This window comes from Saccostrea cucullata, unplaced genomic scaffold (assembly GCF_032062105.1).
Source record: "Saccostrea cucullata isolate Sc308-1 unplaced genomic scaffold, CSIRO_AGI_Scuc_v1 ctg4626, whole genome shotgun sequence".
NCBI classification, from domain to species: domain Eukaryota; kingdom Metazoa; phylum Mollusca; class Bivalvia; order Ostreida; family Ostreidae; genus Saccostrea; species Saccostrea cuccullata.
Window position 1 is genome coordinate 22,501 of NW_026930947.1, and position 22,649 is coordinate 45,149.

General features: G+C 32.9%; 2 protein-coding genes across 17 annotated transcripts in view; one reads left to right on the plus strand and one right to left on the minus strand.

The window, feature by feature from the left end:
• The window catches only part of LOC134230704 (protein phosphatase 1 regulatory subunit 12A-like), a 36,365-nt gene extending 20,123 nt beyond the window's left edge, over positions 1 to 16,242 (minus strand). For 8 of the 16 annotated variants that reach the window (XM_062712546.1, XM_062712542.1, XM_062712539.1 and 5 more), the window contains exons 1-8: positions 15,959 to 16,240; positions 8,484 to 8,614; positions 8,113 to 8,231; positions 6,428 to 6,587; positions 6,013 to 6,157; positions 5,407 to 5,481; positions 5,092 to 5,156; positions 3,797 to 3,814 (exon numbers count right to left, since the gene is read on the minus strand). In XM_062712546.1, coding sequence (XP_062568530.1) covers positions 3,797 to 3,814; positions 5,092 to 5,156; positions 5,407 to 5,481; positions 6,013 to 6,157; positions 6,428 to 6,587; positions 8,113 to 8,231; positions 8,484 to 8,614; positions 15,959 to 16,207 — 962 coding nt within the window. In that variant the 5' untranslated portion in view covers positions 16,208 to 16,240. Of the gene's footprint in view, positions 1 to 3,796; positions 3,815 to 5,091; positions 5,157 to 5,406; positions 5,482 to 6,012; positions 6,158 to 6,427; positions 6,588 to 8,112; positions 8,232 to 8,483; positions 8,615 to 15,958 lie in introns of all 16 variants that reach the window. The other 8 variants (XM_062712548.1, XM_062712547.1, XM_062712534.1 and 5 more) reach the window with 3 other exon arrangements.
• LOC134230707 (small ribosomal subunit protein mS35-like) lies at positions 16,241 to 21,501 on the plus strand (the record flags this gene model as incomplete). The annotated part of the gene is made up of 7 exons (XM_062712550.1): positions 16,241 to 16,395; positions 17,181 to 17,242; positions 17,773 to 17,910; positions 18,259 to 18,370; positions 18,508 to 18,647; positions 20,916 to 21,025; positions 21,432 to 21,501. Coding segments are annotated over exons 1-7 (756 nt in total), but the record flags the coding sequence as incomplete, so codon positions are not given.
• Between the last annotated feature and the right edge of the window lie 1,148 nt (positions 21,502 to 22,649).

The following is a 22,649-nucleotide window of genomic DNA, read 5'->3' on the forward strand; positions in this document are numbered from 1 at the left end:
CTTCATTTCACTGCTAAAACTTAAAATCACTTAAATATATAAACAGAATTATATGGAGTTCTGCATCAAGACACAGTGGTATATGGTTGGAAAATATGAAAAACAGAATTGACAAAAACAGCTTTACAGTAATTTGACAATTGCAGCAGATTTATAAAGTAAAGAGATAGAGAGCATTAGTAGAAGTTTGAGGCCAGTAAAACACCCCCCAATTCAAACAACACACGCTGTCTCTGGCAAGTGCGATAGCAAAAACTGTGTTAACATGGTCAACAGAGATTACTGGGTTATTTCCATAAGGCAGCAAATTGGATTTTAAGTTTAATATCTGAATCCGCAGAATAGCAAAATCCCTTAGTACTGAGTAATTAAGACCAGCCACCAACAGACAGACACACTGTGCTCTAAACAAACCATCTGACATAGTCACACTTTCAATCATCGCAACATTCAAATTAGAATTGAATTTAAGTACGAAATTACTCAGTCAAAATTGGTCCATATTAAACTTTGTGACAATTTGCTATTTTCTTGGACTAATCAATAATCAAATGTTTAAATAATTTTTTTTCCTTTTTTTTTTTGTTAATTTGGAAATTGTGACCATTTAAGATAATTGGTGCTATCTGTTATAAAGTTCTGAGGCTTGGGAATGGTTGATTTTTATAAGAAGCATATTTATAACGAGTGTAGTCCGTTACATTTATAATCACACCATGCAAGTTTTAATAAGAACATGGGAGGCTTTACATAGCATATGTACCTGTCGAAGTCGGAAATGAAATTTTGTGAGGCATTGTCCCTAGATTAAATAGAAATAGGTCTTATAATTATTTACAATTGCAGAACTGTCTTAAGTTAAGGCACAAATAACATAAGGGGATAAGAGGTACTGACCATGTGTGAAAATTAATTAGGGGAAAAACAGGTCATGATCATATACATTACTCTCGGATTCATCAAACATATTGGTATACACATTCTTAATAATTTTTTGAATCATAAGGCAGAATTGATTCAAATAAAATTTCTTTAAAAATTCTATCAAAAAAAAAAAATAAAAAAATCAATCAATCAAAAACATGAAATATGTTGAAAAAGAAGAAATTCCAACCAAAACCAATCAATTGATTTATGTATGTTATAACGAGAAAAAATTATGCATGATATAATGCATGTGTACAAGTCAAATCAGTGGGCAGGGATGTGTAATTTGTAATTCAAACACTGACAAGTAGGTTGTAGCACATGCCTCTAGTGAATAAGTGTGGACATTGTTTTAAATTCTTACTGAATGAATCATGCATACAAAACAACTTTACTTTCATTCCAAACAAATCCTGTTTGAATTGCAACAAATTCATTAAAGGAAACATCGTTAATAACCGACATCTTCTAAAGTCCAAAATGATACACAAAAATTCTCATTTGAAATAGATTTAGACACTGTGAACAGTAAGGGAAAAAAATATTACCAACATTCCATTTCCATATACCTAGCCCAGTGATTTATTTTATTCTTTAAGGTCTATTTAAGATCAGTTGCCTCCCCTTACCTTACGCATCCCATGGTCACCTTAAATTCCTCCCCGATCTAATATTCCCAAACAACACTGTCTTAGTCCACTGTAACTTTACATACACGCATGAATGAATCAGCTGTCACTGTGTAATGCAAGGTCATGCTGCCATTAATGCTCAAATGTTTTATCTTAATATATCCTCTCTCTAAACAAATTATATCACTCAACCCTCAAATGACACCATATGAATTCAAAATGGGTTCCTAGTTTTTATGGATAATTTTATTAAAATTGGGTCTCTCGAATGCACACAATTAGAATTTCTCCAACAGGCACGAGGGTTTAACAATGCCATCGGAGTCTATTTACACAAATACTTTAACTATTGGGTAATTTGTTCTTCAAACAGTGCACATTCCAAAATTCTTTATTTGTCAAGTTAAAAAGTTATCAAAAAGGCCTTAATAACATCAAAGAATGCAGTTAAATCCCTAAGCTTGGGAACTTTAAAAAGAAAAATTCTGCTATTTTTTCTCATTTTTTTAAAACACAAATTTTGAGCAAGAGTCTCAAACTATCGAATATTTAAATTTGATCTACAAATTTACTCAGATATGTACACTTTCTGCCTTTACATCTTTTTATGACAAATTTGCACCAGTTAACATATGATAAACATGGTTAAGCCAAGTGAACATGAACTGGTTACCATCCCATCTTGCTACTTCCATTCTTTATGTATAGCAATTTATACATCACACTCTTCGTCACTTCATTAACTTAGAGTATATCACCACTGTTTCTTAACAACCATCAAACATTTGTTATTTCAGAATTTAAACAAATCTAATACAATTACATGCGATGTATGAAGAGTTAAGGGGGTAGGGGGCTACTCTAATTTACACTACAATATCTGCACTACTTTAAACCCCTCTAATTGAACCTCTCTAAATTCTACCCCCAGTCTACAAAATGTGTGTCATTTCTAAAATGGTGCATCAGTCTTTGTCAATTTTAGTTGCTTATCTCCTCATGCAGACTTATGCTATAGTTAAAACAGTTTACAGAAACTGGTAAATCATGCCTTTTGGGGGGAGGGGTGGACACTTATTAATGGTCAGCGGAGAGTGGAGTGAAGAGGTGCAGGTTTAAAATCAGTGGGGAGTAAAATAGGTATACATCTGTACAAATGAGGGATTAATTCTTATCCTCAAGATTTGCCATTCAATATCATTAAAAGGAAGCAGAATAATATATCTGTAGAAAATGTGTGGGGGGGGGGTGTTCTTTTGTTTGTTTGTTTTTGTTTTGTTTTAAATGAGTAGATCATTACAAAATGTGATGAACAATTGAAATCCTAAAGTTTGCTTTGAGATTTAAAAAACTTTGACAAATGATGGAGAGAGGAAAGGCTTTTTCACTGGCTGAAATAACCCGAAATCTGCATCAGAACTGGATCTGGAGTAAGTCCCCTTGGTTTAACCTGATTTCAGGTGTCTACATCTTGCCTTCCCATATATATCTAGTCCCCTCCTGCAATACCATTCCTAATATTAACTTTGATTCTGCAGATAGAATTCCTTACTGCCTACATAGATTTTACTGAAGGTGGGCAGCAGAATTAGATGGGGTCCAAATGAAAAACAAGTTAAACTGGTGTCAACAGATTCGTTAAGTAGGCATGGTTAAACATAGGTCAAACTGTGAGCAGTAGATTAAGTCCCTCCAAGTGACCATATATTATTAAGAGAGGCTTTTTTATACTTCATACATATATAGATTTCTAAAAATATTTTTCCTAAAAGAAACATATTTTTTATGAAGAAAAAGCTATTAAAAAATCACAATCATCACGGCTGGTAATGAAATGTATACACTAGAGAGAGCAGTCAAACAAAGCTAAGCGTTACTATAAATAACTTTGCCAAACTCCCAAGCCAGGTAGTCTAAATTTCAGAGCATTTATCAAGAGGGCAACAGTCACAGGAAATACAACACCATATAGGACTATCATATGATAATTCTGATGATCTTTCATTTTCAAAACGTTAGCATACTTTTTTGCAGATCACTTTTTTCCTTATTACTTTTTCTTATCCTTGAGTTGAGAAGGGTGCATCCATAAATAAGGATTACATTTAACTCAAGGTTATTTTAAAGTTTTTGAGTTCCCTCCCTTGAAGTTATTTTCCAGTCTCGTACAACCTGTGACTTTGACCCCTATTAAATGCACTGATATGATTACATAAGTACAAAAAAATATAAGGAACCTTGTGGAATCACTCCGGCTGAAAATAACATACACAAGAAAAGGTATATAGTTTCTCTCTAAGATCAGTGTCACTTTAACAGGTTTTTATTTTAGACAAAAACCTTCAACAGTCAAACCTAGTTATCTCAAACTTGATGGGACTGAGAATAAACTTTGAGATATCCAAGGATTTAAAATATCAGAGGTAATATAAATGAAGAATAAATAAAAAGGGATTTTGAAATCACTTCAACATATCCAAGGTATTCAAGATATTGGTTTTTGAGATACCAAAGTTCAACTGTATATATAGTATATAAATGTAAGTATAATCATTTTTTTAGTGCAGTTTTTCTCAGTGTTACTTAAAAATATTCTCTCATTTCAGTGTTTTCCCTAAGAACCGGCTATCGGCAAAATTGACTGCTTCAACTGACAAAAATGCCGCTTTGAAATAAAAATTTGTTGTAAGGTCCACAGAGATTCTGTTCATAAACCTCAGCTCATAGCCTGTTACAACTGATCTCTATCCTTTTACACTTAAATAAAGGGAAAACACTGCGTTTATGTAACCATGATTAAAGTATTCATGCATATACTAGTTTGATAGCATGAAATAACAAAACTGGTTTCTTAATCTCATTAAAGTGTCAAAACTAAACTATACATGTATGTGTAAATGGTATAAAGATTGAGTAACAAATGAACAGAAATAATATTACAAAATTCAATGTTCCTATTGTGCTTTTGCCTAGAATTGCATATGCTGTACATGTATATACAGTGTATGTAATTGATAAATAAAAAAGAAAATTTGAATTGCAAATCACAATTGAAAGAAACAAAATAAACATATAAAAGCGTGCAGTTTTTAATAAAATCATGCATAAATTGAAAGGAAAATTTTATGAACATTTGCACCCCAAAAGTTATTTTTAAAAATGCAACAATGTGAAAAAATTCTACAAAAACTATCAAAATAATCAGGATAATATTCTAGTCAACACAGAAGGGAGAAAAGACAAACTGCACTATCATAAAAACTGCCAAATTATCAATTGATTAAAAGTCTTTCCATGTTTTCATGCTTTAAAAAAAATCAAATCAGAGGCCTGTTCAACAAAGCGAGTACTTGCAAACTTTACTATTGAGGGTACAAGGAATTTTAGCGAGTGCTCTCGAACGTTCGCTCTGTTGGACAGGCCTCTGATATTGTACATATGATAAGTTATGAAGGCTTTCCTATCTATAGTATGGACCAGGCCCCTTCTCACACCGTTATCTATCATATGATTTATCATAAGAGCCACATACCTCCTCTTCTGGTGGTGTGGCCGGGTGGGGATCACTTCGTTCTGCGAGTCCTTCAGGTCTTTTTTCTATAGGGAAATGAAACAGATTCTTAAAATTCAGAATTTTCTCCAGCACATTGTAGAAATTTCAGTATTCATTTGTATATTACCTCAAAATTTCATTCCTGCATGTTTAATCATGTTTAACATATTTATTCATAAGTGATATATGTGAATTCTTTAAACTTGTAATTTTCGACCGATGAAAATATTGCTCAATGATTTTGAAAGCCCTACATCAGAAACTGATGAACATGAATAAGACTGGTTTACTTACAGATTCCTGTTTCTTTTCGAGTTCTTCTAAAAGTTTGAGTATATCTGAGTCTGCCACATCATATGCAGTCTGTCCCTGTAAAATAAACCAATCAAGAATTCTTATGAACCAGATGAAGAGTCAGTGTATACAGTATTCCTCGTCTACACTGCAGTAATCTCACTGAGTGAATCGTAAAAATTAAGATACCAAAATAAGCCTAGTAGATGGTTATACAATACAAGTCAGTGGTAGTCAAACAGGCTAGTCAAATTTACATACATATACGTATATTATTTGGAAAATTTTTAAAGCTTAATGAAATAATCCATGACCAAATGAACTTTCATTTATCCTGTTTATCTCTGACTTTCTCTCTTAATGATCTATCCTTAAACTTGATGCAAAATCATTGATGCTTTTTTTCTGCATTAAAGATAATACCCAATCACACAGTTAGTCAGTGCTGAATGTTAACTTACAGCATTGTTTTTGATCTGTATACACTTACAGCATTGTTTTTGATCTGTATACACTTACAGCATTGTTTTTGATCTGTTTACACTTACAGCATTGTTTTTGATCTGTTTACACTTACAGCATTGTTTTTGATCTGTTTACACTTACAGCATTGTTTTTGATCTGCATGTCACACATGTGGTCCACCAGGACTTTACAGGCCTCCTCCTGACCCCAGTGAGCGGCGGCATGGAGGGGGGTCCATCCATCGTAATCCTGAGAGTTCACATCCGCCCCAGCCTTCAACAGGATACTGAAACAAGCAAAAAATGTGTTTTCTGTTGCATTCTACTTTTGTTCAGAATGAATTTTTATTTTTTCAAATAAATTGCCAAAATTCTAATGTATTTTTGATTTTTTTTCTATGTCAGATATACAAATTTGGGCCATCCATATCATAATACAGAAACATTTTGATGAAAAACAAAATATTAAGTCCTTTAATAGTACAAGGTATGTACAACAGTAATTTAACACACAGTCTAGGTCTTCTTCTGACTGACTATACAGATTTATAACTCACTTGATGACCTTCATGTAGCCCTTGGCGGCGGCCACATGGAGGGCGGTGGCTCCAGTTTTGGGGTGCTTCTTCTCCTTGACAGACTTGTTGTTCAGCCATTTGTTGGCGTCCTGTAACATCTGGTTTTCCTCCTCTGACCTGGCTACATCAGCATCCACTCCTGTAAAACCAAACAGGGGACACCATTCAGACAATGCCTCATGATATGTTACATAGTTATTACTTCAATTCTCATAGGTTTAAAATTGTTAATGTGATATATATATATTCAAGAAATCACTGTCTACTATATTGGGTATACCTAAGCATCAAGGATAGTTGGAAACATGTGATAATTTGCATAACTGTTGAATCTTAACTATTTCAACACATAATAATCATGTGAATACCAACGAGATATCAAAACTATTGACAAAAACCAAACCAATTCTAACTTTAAATTTCAATACTCAAAATCCAGTGAGTAATCTTTTCTGTGCTACCTTTACAACAGAGCAACCTAATTTATATCATAATTAGCTTTCTTCATACATTTATCTTTTAATTAGTTCTACAAAAGCAAAATTAAATTTCAAATTTTTATATACATTTTTTTTTTGCTGTATAATTACAATTATAAACCATTCAACAGGTGCGTTTTTTTTAAATTAATGTTTTGTCAATAATATGTAAGTGGTAAGACTGAGAAGATAGCCTGACTGACAGAGCACTTGTTACAGGAAGTGTGAAGAACGGGGATAAACTGTTTACACAGGAAAATCATCCCCGACAATTAAACCGGCTGAGTAGAAGTAACACAGTCACAAAAGTACAAAGGTAGTAAATCCATCGCACAGGATTTGTTATTTAGTCAAATATATTGTTTATCATTTATACAAAGATTATGTAATGCAGCAGTATGAAAAAAATATGCTAAATATCATACTTCACCTTTAAAGGATTTTATTGTATGGTGTTCATGGTTTTAGAGTGAAACATTTTTTTTTAGTTTGAATGCAAAACTTGTGTGTCTTAAAAGACTCCCAGTCATCAAATAGTACTGTTATTTCTAAGAGAGACCAATGTCTACATAGAAATATAAACTCCTTTTTAAATCATGTAAAAAGTTACAGAATTCGGGCCCACTTTACAAAAGAATGTTTGACTAAGACTAAAAAATCTTTTGATAAAATTTTGCAAAATTATTCTTTATCGATTCCTTTTAAAATTGCTAAAATGAAAATATCTGTCTTCAATCCATTCAAAAAGATTAAAACCATTTTAAAATCAATGTATATTGAAAGTTACAAGCAGAATAAAGCTTTGGTCTAAGTCATAAGTTCTTTTGTAAAACAGGCCCATGGTTCCAGGGCCATAAACAAGCTTACTTTTAATCTCAGTCTCCTTTTTACAAAAGAAATGAATAGTAGAAAGTGAGACTGAAATCAAGTGATCTCATTTTAAATTTTATGACCCCAGAGCTAACAGAGAAATCTATTTCCAAATTTATAAGTTGTTCTGTTCATTAACTGGTGAGATACACCACCATTTTGACAAGTGACTGTGGAACACTCTACTTCATTGACTGTTGACTGCTGGGACAGTCACAACCATTTTGGCTGCTGATCTGTGGGATACACCACCATTTTGGCTGTTGACTTGTAGGATACACCACCATTTTCACTGTTGGCTGCTGGGATACCTACCCTGATTGTCCATCTCTTCCTGGAGGATTTTCCTCATCTCCTTGTCCTCACAGATGTCGATGGCGAGATCTCCGTCATTGTTCACAGCAGCTACGTTAGCCTTCTGTTCCAGCAGATATCTACAACAGGACTCACAGATATCAGACAACGATGTCACAAGGATTTATATTATTGTTAGCTTTGAAGTTAAAAAGCCTTCAGACTTTCACAGAATGATGTCTAAATAAATTGCTCTTAATGAATTTTTATCAATAAAATTGTTGAGAGATCAAAAGATGATTTGCACACTAGAGTACAGAGTTTAAAATACAACTTCTCTATGTTGTTATAATTAGATTATTTAAATCACAATCCTGTCCTATCAGAATCACCTGGCGATTTCTGTAAATCCACACGACGCTGTGGCGTGAAGCGGCGTCCAGCCCTCATTATCACATACATCCACATCGGCTCCATTCTCCACCAAAAACTCCACCATAGACTGATTGTCATCTATACAGGCCTGGAATTATACAAGTAACTCAGTGTTAAATAGAGAAAAAACTCCACTATAGACTGATTGTCATCTATACATGCCTGGAATTAAACAAGTAGCTCAGTGTTAAATAAATAGAGTAAAAACTCCACTATAGACTAATTGTCATCTGTACAGGCCTAGAATTAAAAATGCAACTCTATGTTATATAAATAGAGCTAATATATGATAGGAACACAGATGTACAACTTTTTAGTTTATTTTGTGGTATTTACCAATGTAAAAGGATTATTTGATACCTTGTACAATTTTTTCCTTAAAGTGGACAGGAATCTTCAATTTTTTTTCTTTTTTATTAAACTAATTTTTTTTTTCTTTATTTGTAAGACTCTGGAATTTTTGTTGATGTTGTTTTTGTGAAGTAGATTCTCTATATATAATACATCTATCAATGTTTCATGTAACAGTTGACAATAAACAGGTGGGAGATAATACATAAATACATGTACAAACCAATGAAGCACTGATCATGCTGAATCTGCAATGTTATTCAAAATACCAGATTGTTCTTATCTATGATCATATAATTGTCTGATTTAATAATATCCACAAGTTGGGGGTATTCACTTTTATATAGGTATATACACCTTCCTAATAGTCTTTCTACCATTATCATGATTACTGAATAAAATGCTGTTTAATTAAGTTTTATTACTACAGGTGAAATAGCAAAGAGAACAAAAATAAAAACAAGAGACTCTGTTCCATTTGATACAACCCAGCTGAGGCAGCACAGAGAGAGAGGTACGACAGGTACCCTCTGATTTGTACCATACAACACGGAGATAATTGGGGGGTAATCAAACTCGGCTATTACACAGCAATAGTAAAATAACACCCCTCTGATGCTCCCCCATGGGGGGAATATTATATCACAATCACTGGTTCGCCTTGCCTAACACATACTGTAATAATTATATTGTTTTGAAATGATAATTCCTGGTTAAAGTTTAGAATTTATTCAAGTCCAAAAGTACAAAATCAAAATTTACATTTTTACACAAAAATTCCTAAAGTGAGAGTGAATTACAAATAAACTCAGGCATGTCTCATCTTTGAAAACTCCTCCCACATTTCATAAATGAACCAATGAAACAAGTTAAAAGACAGTAGTAAAGTTTGGGGAAAGCTCAATGACATTAATTTATAACACAGGAAACAATTTGAGTAAGCATAACAAATTCAAAGAAACACCAGTCTAAGATCTGACCATAAACCTGATAACAATTATGAGCTAATAGCATCGATACCGTGGGATGGAGAGAGAGATGTCAAGTTTGAGAAATTACAAACACATGCAGCAATGCTCTTTCTGAAGATCAAATAAAACAATTAATTTTCAATTACAAATTCCCAGTACATCAATTATAATATTTAAACAATACCTAAATCATAAGTACATCTAAGAAACTAACAAATTGTCTTTATCAAAAATATGAATTTATACGCATGTATATAACATCCGCCCCCTAAAAAAATTGGCATACAATTTTAAACATTAAACGATAAAGACAATCATAAAATACGCACACAAAAGAAATGTTACACAAAATGATAATGAAGAAAATATAATACATGTACAAGAAGAAAAATACATTCTAGTGATGAAATCAGAAGTGAATAAAATGTTTTCGAAGCATGTATACACCATTCATTGGTACCATCAAACATTCTCACATTCATACGAACATAATATTCAAATCAGAGTGCATCATAAGAACTCATAACTTGCGCTGCAATGCATAGTAAAAAAAAATGTAAACAACAAATTATCGAATATGGTTGTTCAAAGTATAACCTGTATGGAATAACACATCCTCGGTTAGAATAAATCATACCACTTTCAAATAAAGATAAAACAATATTCAATTACGTAATTGCATAAGGTATAACCCTGTTGGAATAAAACATCCTTGGTTAGATATCAAACCAACACAAAATTTTTATGTTACACGATGTATGCCACAAATACTGCATACTAATACTATGTAGAATTGCATAAGGTATAACCCTGTCGGAATAAAACATCCTTGGTTAGAAAAGCAATTACAATATCAAACCAATACAAAATTTTCATATCACACGCTGTATGCCACAAATATCGCATACTAGTAATTCCTACCTTCTCAATTTCTACCGTTTTCAACAATATGTATAAGCTGTAATACTTGTGGAATAAAACATCCGTAATTACATAAACATACATATGAAACACTGTAAATTAATACAGATCAAAAAGTATCAAACAAAGTTATACACATATATTTACAAAAAGGGATCATGCCTCATATCAAGCATGTCATCGCTTTATGCAACACTCATAACATTGTTACCGTACTGGCGCTTACTTTCAAGCTGTACATTATAACAAAGTTGCAAAAGAAACGATATATGACATCCTGATAAAAAAAAAAAACGTATCAACTCCAGGCATCATTACGCCTCAGAAGTATACAAACTATCTCTCACAACAGCTACTTCACATTGGTAGCTCAAATTGTGACCAATACCCATTAGTAATTAGCACTACGAGAAATGTGTACTAAGCTCTTGCAGTTAAAAAAACTTAAGCAAAATAGACACACTCGTACCAACGCATAATTATAATGATATTAAAAACAAAACACACCAATAGCACATCGATATCGCAAATCGTAATAAACAACAAAAAAAACTACTTTCATGCAACTGTAAGGAATATACAGGTCTATGTGAAAAGTACTAAAATAACTAACTTGTCGCATGCATTAACATATGTACATCTCAGAATCATTGCTTTTAAACAAAAAAAAAAAAAACTTTAACAGTCAATTAAGAGCGATGGGACAGCTTCACTGACTTTGGCATGGCGTGAATTTACGCAAGAAACCGCTGCAGGTACGGCCAGCTCTTGACTCCCTGTGGCTCGACCTTCGGTATTAGAGGAATTAAGTCCTGTAGGTAACGAACGATTTCCAAACATCGTGTTTCTTATAATTAGGTTTAGAAAATGGTTGGGTGGATAGTCATTTTGAAGAACGGGGAACGTTTCGGTCCCGGATCCATTGGTACAATTTGCACGATCCTGCGGTAAATCCTCATCAAGGGAACGAAACGAAAAGTGCAAGGATACGGGGACATGCATATCGACCACGACTGAGCACAGAAATTCAGCAAATGGTTGGACAGTCATTTTTGAGAACAGGGAAAGCTTCGAAGTCGGGGCCTGGTCCATTTACATCATCCTGTTGGGAATCCTCATCCACGGAACGAAAGGAAAAATATGTGGATAGTGGGACATAAATACTGAACATGACTGAGCACATAAGTTCAGAAAATGCGGGTTGTAGCGCTTCTGTAAAACTGAATTTTACAATTTCCCCATGAATCTCGGCACCACTATAAATTGGTAAAATCTCCGAGAATCGAATAATCCAATGAAGATGATGAACGATGTTGAGTTGGTTTATCTCCAAAGTTTCCTGACATTTTCAGTAATATTTGAATAAAGTGAACACAATCCAAAATGTTCAAAGTTTTTATACAGGATACCGTCGTCCAAAAAATTTAGATTCTCCACCATGTAATAATTATATTGTTTTGAAATGATAATTCCTGGTTAAAGTTTAGAATTTATTCAAGTCCAAAAGTACAAAATCAAAATTTACATTTTTACACAAAAATTCCTAAAGTGAGAGTGAATTACAAATAAACTCAGGCATGTCTCATCTTTGAAAACTCCTCCCACATTTCATAAATGAACCAATGAAACAAGTTAAAAGACAGTAGTAAAGTTTGGGGAAAGCTCAATGACATTAATTTATAACACAGGAAACAATTTGAGTAAGCATAACAAATTCAAAGAAACACCAGTCTAAGATCTGACCATAAACCTGATAACAATTATGAGCTAATAGCATCGATACTGTGGGATGGAGAGAGAGATGTCAAGTTTGAGAAATTACAAACACGTGCAGCAATGCTCTTTCTGAAGATCAAATAAAACAATTAATTTTCAATTACAAATTCCCAGTACATCAATTATAATATTTAAACAATACCTAAATCATAAGTACATCTAAGAAACTAACAAATTGTCTTTATCAAAAATATGAATTTATACGCATGTATATAACAATACACAGACATTCCACTCAGCTACAGACCAGCCTGTTATCATACTGGAATGTATAAACAATAACTCCCCATAAGTGTTTCTTCTGCCTCCTCAGAATGGAGATGATGGGGGCTTGTTAATCACTTGAGAATACACTTTGTACAATAGGGATATAGACATCACGCACATGAATTTCACATTATCACATTTTTTTTTAAAAAGTACAACATGAACTGTACTGGGGGTTTAAAAATCTTAAAGGATTCTGATGATGAATCATAAAACCTGTGTCACAAAGGGCACCGAGCAACCTTCCTAATGAGTTACAAATGTACAATTTAGCATTTATAATTTAAATGCCAGAAAAAAACCAAAAGAGGTAAATTACTGCTCATCAAATGTAAAATATTATATCCACATAAACTAAATTTTTAGCATATGTTAAGTGTTTTCTCATTTAAAGCTATGATTTTGTGAAGTTTGCCTAATAATTCCAAATTTTACTCTTTGCCATAACTTTTCAAAAAAAAAAATTTCTATGTACCCAAATAAATTTTTTGTAAACGTAAGTCTAATCAACTGTGTTTCAAGCTATCCATAAGATTTAGTGCACCCTATACAATGCATTGTGACATCATGCTATTAGCTTTATATATATGATCGAGAAACTGTGCATTGTGACATCACATTCTTTTTTTCCCCCAGCACAAGTCGGGTGTATGAAAATTGCACTTGACTTTTAACCAATCAGAGCTTGTGATAAAAAGCTACATACTATAGGAATTAAATATATATATACAGCTGTATATACTAGATGACTAGATGCACTACTAATTGACGTAGGCAATATAAATCAATCATGAAAATCTTTTAATCAACCATTTTTGTGCATTTTCACAACAAATTTAATAAATGGGGGATAATTGCAATAATGTATACTAAACATGTAAAGTGGCATAAAGAAACATGAAGAGGTGTACATTTATAATGTAAATCACAGACACAATATTAACAACATATCTGAGTGTTGATTTTATGGGGAAAATGCATGTCATTGCGCTTTCAAATTTCTAACTGGCACTGTATTTAAGATTTCATAATGTTGCGGGAAAGGAGAAAAATGCAGCGGACTTGAATCTCCAGTGAGGTGCTCTACTTGACTACCAGAGATCAAACCCGGCTGACCACTACATTCGTCCCTCTTTAAATAAAGGTCTTCGGCCCTCCAAAGAACCCAACCCAGGCTCATCTCTGGCAGGCCTCACACCTGTCAGTCCAAGGGCATGGCATGACACACTGTGTAACAGGAAAGGAGGAAAATGCAGCAGATCAGACTGGGATTTGAACCCAGGCCCCGAATCTCTAGCCAAGCGTTCATCTAACTGAGCTATCTGGCCACCGGTAATCGAACCCAGCTGACCGCCACAAGTAATTGAAATGGTCAATATACATAATGGCCTTTTGAAAGGGAAAACCACTGACTGATATTTATAATTATATTGCAGTTGATACAGCAAAGATACTTTCAAATGTGCATTCATCTTCAACCATCTTTATAATATCATTTGACATTCTCAACCAAAAATTTGAGAAAATCAAGGTCTTTCATACAGGAGATTAATAATGATTTAACTTCTACAACAATATAAGATATATATTACATGTAAATATTCCAAGGTTTATTCCTCATGAAAACAAACAGCGAATCACCTATGATATATCTGCCAAGAACAAGGTATAATTTCCTTATTTTAGCTGACCCGAGCAAAAGTTATTGTTTACTATATAATTAGGCATTATAAATAAAGGGAAATTCTTACTTCTAAACTTTTCTCCACCTCTGAATACAGGTAAATCAAATCACTGGGTCATATGTAAATCTTAGTAAATGAATATTGAGACACCTAATATTCTCAAGCATGGTCATTTATTTTATGAGCATTTTTTTCTTTTTAAACAAAAATAATATTACTGGAGTTAATCTCTTGTGTGCCCATCTCTTACGAAGAGAGATATTGATCACAATCTGAACTAGTTCTTCATTAGCATGATTAGTGGAAGAAAAAGAAGCAATATCAGGGTTCGACATTCGTCAAAATTTGGTCTCGCCATTTGGGCAACCTTGGTATGATCACAGGTTGCCCGAATGAATTTCAGGTCGTCCAAATAAAATATCAAATGAAACAAAACTTAATGTGCAATTGTTTAAAATTTGTTAAGATAATTAACAAAAGTTGTGTTTTTGTAATAAAAAATTTAAACCAGAGATTTTTGGAATATAACGATGTCTTCCAGTATTTTGTCAAACAAAAATATATTAAGCAAAATCTGACATGCAGAATGCTAAAGTTTGTAGTTTAAAACATTCATTTTCACTTACCATGAAGGCCTAAAAAAAATTATAGGGTCAAATAACCCTGGACTGAATTAACCAGGTGTTATATAACAGTTGACACCCAACACGGCTCTCTAGCAGCAGAAAACAATCATCAGATGATCAGAAAGTTGTACGGGAAATGCAAGATGTTACAATGATGATTATTACTCTTTATATTTAAGGTGATTGTTGACATATTTTATATCTCAAATAAAACTTTATTAAAGACTTTTGGTAAAAATTGCATTGGCTGATTGATCGAATGCAGATTTGGCAGGAAGAAAAATCTAAGCGGCTGCAATTTGAACATGTTGAATGGGTTGGTTTTGTTACAGAAAAATATGTTTTCAAGGCCTCATGAAGTTTATTTTAAAATATTAAACATCATTATTAAATATTCCCAACTTGTCCCAGGTCGTCATTTGGGCAAGCCAGACTGATAATCAAGTCGTCCGAAATCATTTCTGGATGGAAATGACGAGGTGACGAGCGCGAATGTCGAACCCTGTTGTATAAATTTGTTTGAGCTGATAATGTCAAGCATTCACTGAAGAAAATTAATATACTCTCGGGTTTGAGTATAGCTATTTAGTTGCATGATTTGTTCAGTTTTTCATAATACTCATTCTCTCAAAGTCAAGTACACACAACTAAGTGAATCTTAAAATCAAGAATTTCTGCATGTTCTACAGGTGCAAAATGTCAAATTCTGTCAACAAGGGGCAGAGAACTCATGCAATAAATGCAGCATCACTGAGAATAAATGCTGTATTCTAGGAAATTATCAAATGGAATAGCTTCTGATATCTCAACTTGACTTGTGGACAGTGATATCTACCTGATGTAAGGCTGTTAAACCGTCCACATTGGCAGTGTTTATATCTGCCCCTCTTCTCAGAAGTCTTGCAACTTCTTCAGTGTCCCCACTTGAACATGCAGCTAAAAATACACATCCATCTTGAAATTTAACTTTTCTAGGTTTGTCTCTCGGTGTATCTGCAGCCTTATTTGTTTCCGATTCACCCCAACGCTTTAATTGTTCGTGCCTTTTGAGTAAGGCACTTGTCTGCTTCATTTCGTCCGCCATGACAGCTGCGCCACTGAATACACACAAATCTCGCGTTATCTCGCTGCTTCACGTTCAGCCCAAAATGGCCTCCAAAAACATTGGGAACATTTTTCGCACAAAATTGTTTCCTTTCAATATCAAGTCTTCTGTGGTGCACCAAAGTCAACGCTGTACCATTTACAGTAGAATTACCGAGGATGCTGAAGGTAATTTATATTCATTATCAATTGATTTAATAAAATACTACCAAAACTTTACATTTTAAAATTAGTTATATCGAGGAAACTCGGATGACCATAGCATTCAGTAGCTAATACTGCTGATAGTGAAGGGTAGTTGTACATGGGACTAGAAATTAGGGGGGATGGTGGATTTTTCTGAAGGAAAATTAATAAATTAATATAAAAATCCGTTAAACAAAAATAATTACTTTTTGAATTTTCATATAATAAACATATGTACATGGTGTGCAGCATTGTCAAATCTGAAATGGACAACACACATAAATCAGAGTACTCTGGAGTGCAGAGAGCAGGACATATATTTACAAGTATACAGGTGTTGAACTTGGAGTAGAGGGAAATAGTCAATCTGTTTGACCGAAGTGCAAGCTGTTTCCGATAAAAGGCCATTAATAGTGTAACGGGAGAGGAGAAAATGCAGCGGACCAGAACGGGATTCGAACCCGGGCCCCCTGAAACTCCGGTCAGGTGCTCTACCAACTGAGCTAACTGGCCACTGGCGATCAACCCAGCTGACCGCCACGATAGAATAATATAACTGTGTCTCAGGACAAGCCCTCACAATCTGGTCTGTAAGACATTTTATCATTTTAATGATAGAATATTCTATCTAACCAATTAGGGGTCATGTCAGGCTACATTACATATATCTCTAGTTATTAAATTTGGGAATGTAAACATGGTAAAGTTAGGAATATTACATGTATATTTCGTAAGTTTCATTCATTTGTATTTTATTTTTCATACAGATGAAGAATTTAAAGTTTTAAACATTTTAAGAAACAAAGAAGAGGATGACTTTTTCATCAAGGTAAGAACAAAAAAAAATTAATAAATTATGATCATAGAAAATATTATGTATGTTTTATTTAAAATTTAAGTTGATTCAAGAGGAACAATCAACATGACTTTTATTTATATAAAATTAATTATACCTCTCCACTCACATGGAGTAATTAATGTTTTACAAAGATGTGAATTGAAATGGAAAAATTTTCTGTTTGAATGGAAAGTTTTGAGCTTTATTTAGCATGCTATTTGTTACAAAATGACTTCCCATTACTTTAAAAACTCGAGCAAACATTAAAATTATTATGATTTATGAAATAAATAAGATCATGTATGTAGAGTAAAAAAGAAGCACTCTTGCAAGCATGTTTCTTTTTTAGCATTCATTTATAGCTAAACTGTATCAATTAAGACAAAAAACCTAGATGTAAGTGACCTCATTCGAGTCATTGATTCATTGACAAGTAGAAATTAAAGATATCAATAAAGGCTACTTTTATTTGCAATATTAAGTTTTTCATATATTTTTTTATTGTTGAAAAAAAATATTAGAAGGAAGTAGAGAAGAAACGTAACATTACCCGAGCAGACTGTATGCAGACTGACCAGGATTGGACGGATGTTTGGGCAACGAAGGCTCCATTCCGTTACGGCTCGGTGCCTCTACCAGTCAGACAGGGTTATAGAAAGGTAAGGCGTCATGTCGAAGAAAACTTTAGTCTGTCAATAGGATATTTTAATCTTCTTCTGTTTTTGTCATTGTAATTTTAGTTTTAGCTCAGAAGTTTATAATTGAAAATATTTCTCAATTACATGATTTCATGAAAATTGAAGAACAAGATTTGTAGAATAATTTTTAAAAACAGTTTAATAGCAATATTATTATATGTTTCATGTAAGCACCATTAGGTAAATCACATACCCTGACATTTATTTAACGTGACTGTACATATATTTCTATCAATTTAGCAATATTTCTAAAAATATTGTAGATGTAATAGTCTTTCATCTGTTCTTGTGCCTGTATTACCTTTGTAGAGAGAAAATCGTTTAACTCCAGGAAAATACGGCAACACAGAATTAATGAAGATCCCCAACTTTCTACATCTGACACCTCCCCATATCAAGAAGCACTGCCAGGCCATTAAAAGTAGGTTCTAACTGTAGCGATTGTATACCGCAGATATAAATATGCACTCTTGTAAGAGTTATCTCTCTTTTTGCCTACTCTGGTATATTTTAATGTACACATGGTGTCAGATAGAATGTCTGTTGATTTTTTTTTAGAATTTTGCACAGAATTTCCAGAGGAACTGAAGAATCAAGAGATACGAAAGGTCAATTTTCCCATTGAGGTCGTGACCTCTGATTATGTGACCTGTGGCACATCAATAAGAGATTCAAGGTCACGGGAGGTCACAGTCAATGTAAGTTTATTCAATTTTATTGAAAATAAAAGTGAGTTGATGAAAGTTAAACTTATTATTTAAGAATTAAGATCTGAAAAATATTGAGGTAGAAAATTACAGAACTTCATTGAAAACATTTATATTATTATGTCCCCTTTTGAAGAGAATTTTCTTCCCTAGAAATGTACAGCACTTTTTTATGCAGAGACATCCTCAGATTTTATACAAATCAAAAACCACCTTGTGGTAGGGTGGGGCTACAAGGGGTAATCAATTTTTTTTCAGTTATACATGTATGTAGGAAAACATTCTTCGTTCGTTTTATTCACAGTCTACAAATACATGTATTTTAAATAAAGATTGAAACTTAGGCCAAAAAAAAAATACCTGTGTTTCCGGTTTCCCGACCGACCCTAATTTTACACGCCGACCCTAGCACTTTTTATTGCAAATCCGGATTACGTACCGTAATTTGTTCTAAAACTACAGTCTTCAAAACGCGCGCAGTTAAAAAGGCACTTGTAACAAATAAATAAAAACGTCTTTTCAAGCATTTTAAGATTATACATGCGTATATAATAGCTCTTTTCCCCTTAGATTGTTCCCTCCTTTACCCTTTAATGACGACTTTTGACACTTAGCATCCAACCTTTAATAAGACTTTTGACCACATGTTGACACGTGTGTATATTTTTATTGTTGATTTGACTTGAAATTACCGCTTGTTTATAAAATTATCAGAGCACAGGCGGCCACCTGCAGGTTAACAACAGATGACTGCATCATACTACAGTTGGAAATCACATGATTTACTTGTGTTAAAAAACATAAGAATCTCGGAAAGTTCCACCAAAATTCAAAATGGCGGACTGTTACTTACGATGTTTTCAGAGCATATAACTCAGTCAATACGCAATATTTTCTCATCCAGTAAAGCATTACATGAATTTCAAGCTATCAACTACATATTTCTGGAAAGGTTTGATAATTATAATGATCTTTACGTGTAAAATACTTCAATATAAGATACGAAAATTTTGTGAACGTCGGGACCGCGCAGTGCCGATTTCGTTACCTGTTTCTCAGAAATTCAGAGGATATCTTCCATTTTACACATATTTATAAATGTAAAGGTGTAGAAAATAATTATTTCAATAGAATTTGATCATTAAAATATTCAAAAACGTTTAGAAATCAAGTTTTATCAAGCAAGTTTGAAAATTTGTTGTCAAGATTGACATTGATTTCTGAGGAATCAAACTTATAAAATGGATAATAAATAATAATTTAACCATTAATTATATCATCACACATAAATTTCATAGTTTTTAAAGACAATTTTGGCATATTTGTTTAAAATATCTATTTTGCGATTTACACCTGCCTTCACCTGAATTATTTATTTATAGAAAATTACAAAAAAAATTCTGTAAATAGATAAGAAAAATTTTATTTATTATGAATCCAATGATATTTAATACATAGCATAAAAGAAATATTTTGACCCATATTAGCATGATTAGTTCAGTTTTAAAATCCACTCCAATTCATTTAAAGCAATGTAAGGGGCAGCCTCTGGACAAACACTTCAAGGATATGGCTAGTGTGTCAAATTGTGGCCCCAGATGTATTGCATCACTTATTTTATATGTGCATCAATTAACTCTAAGTACATCACATGTTGTCATTGGGTTTAAGCTCAAGAAATGTCCACACGTATACGAAATTAATGCAATATATAACTTTCTTTGGTACTGGACTATGGGAAATTTATTTGGAGATGATCATAATTTTGAAGCCAACTTTGGCGGTTTAACTCTGACATTATTGGCCTTGAAAGAAATGGATATTAATATGTCTTTACATGTAATGACAATGAGGTCAAGGTAGAAGTATAGGCCTGAAAAACAATCTTGAATTCTTTATTTTACTTTTTTAGTTAAATTTGACAAAATTTCTTTATCAAATTGTGATAAAAATTCAAATGTATTTTTCTGTAAATCAATTTCTTGCAATTGGTTCTGCTATCTACCTTTAGAAAACAAAATATTACTTGTTAATATTTGATATCATATATATTTTACCTAAAAAACAGTCAAATATAATGTTCGGTTAAAATAAAAAGTAAAAGTAAAAAAAAAAGTAATTGCCTACCTACCTACCCTAATTTTGAGGGACATGATACCGGAAACACACATATTTTTTTTTTTGGCCTTATCTGATTGGACTTCATGGATCTTGCTGCGAGTTTTAACATTTTATTTTTTTTTTTTTTCAATTCACCAGGTTAATTTATCTGTTTTAAAAATGAATGAACACACATCCATCAAAATGAAGAAGCTGGCTGGAGACAAATTTGACCAAGAAGCTCAGACATTACAACTGAAATCTGACAGGTAAATGGGTCAGATATTTAATTATACATGTTTAGTCTTTAGAATTTGTTATGTGACTACTAAATGTTTATTAGATTAAGGTCTTCAAGTCTAAAAATACTGTAACTTATGTTTTTGAAAATTGTGAAATCACAAAATTTATTCTAGGTTATCAATCTACAAAACATTTTTCTTCAATTCCTTGGGTGAAATAAAATTTTTAGTACATACAAGTAAAAATGTCTCATCGACTTTTGTTCAGTCATTCCATGTTACATGTGTAATTTCAATATTTCCCCATCTTATTTTTTATAGCAGTATTTCATATTTTGTCCAGCAAGTACATAACTCCTCCCTTTGTTGACAGTGACCGAATATACATGTAGAGGTGTAAATTGTGAATATCTCATCAATGTTTGTTTTTTAGGTGTCCACTTCGGAAACAGAATTATGACCTTAACATTTACACACTGACAGCTCTGTATTACGAGTCTAATGTAAGTATAAAGAGAGAAGTCTTAAAACAATTCATCATGATGTTTGGAATCATTTTTGGTCACATTAGGCCTAGATAAATAAATAGTGTGTTTCATCTATTGAATCTAGAATATTGGAGCTGACCCAGCATGCTTACCAAAAAATGTTAACCCTTGTCCTGCCAGGGATTCTATAGATAACAGCATCTCTGAGTGCCGAGCTGATAAGGAGCTCCAGCCGCTGACTGTGCCACGCTGATTTATAAATTTCTCTCAAATTGCATATGCAGTAGATTATCTTAATTATCACCAATTTATAACTGAATTTCCTGATAACAATCTACACAACTTTTTTCCATAAAAAACAAAAGAAGAGAATTGTGAAGAAATTTTTTTAATATTTCAACTCAGTAAAAAACTACAAAAGCTTAAAACTAAAATTTTACATTTAAAATATTTTAAATGAGAAATTATTGGTATTTTAATGTCAAATTTCATTTCAAATTAACTTTTCACAACTATTATATTGTAAGAGTCCTTTGTGTAACTACTGGCAATACTTTCAGATTTTTTAAACATAAAATTATGACTGCTACAAGTCCTTTTTTGACACCCGTTTTATGGACATGGAAATCCGATTTTGTGGCTCCATTTCTTTCTTGAATATATCTGCCGTAAAGTTTTTTTTTAACCAAAACGTCTTCAAAACAGGTATTAGAAATATTAAACTTGAGTTGTCAATCATTGTGCGATCATTGGAGCACAGTTGTATCGATTTTTTTCACCTTTGAAACTGGTGACGCGCATCAATGCTTTTAGATCCACGCGTCCTCGAAAAAGTCATTGCTCCAACGTAATATTCATATCCATGGAATCAAATCATTAGAATTCTTCATCGGAAGCTCAATTTAGATATATTTTACCAAATAAAACATTTATATCTGCCTGCTATTACTGTAAAAGCTTATTTCAATCGAGCATCTTCTCCGCGACCTCCATCTTGTTTTCAAACTTTCCCCAAAGCATGCGATCATCGTGTTTCTTTTTCTAAGAATACATAAGGGAATTTCCCATCAAGAGCCAATCATATCATTAAACTACTGGAAAATCTATCTATTTTTAGTATATAACTTTGAAATGAATGGATTCCCTTTATTTCATTGGTTAAA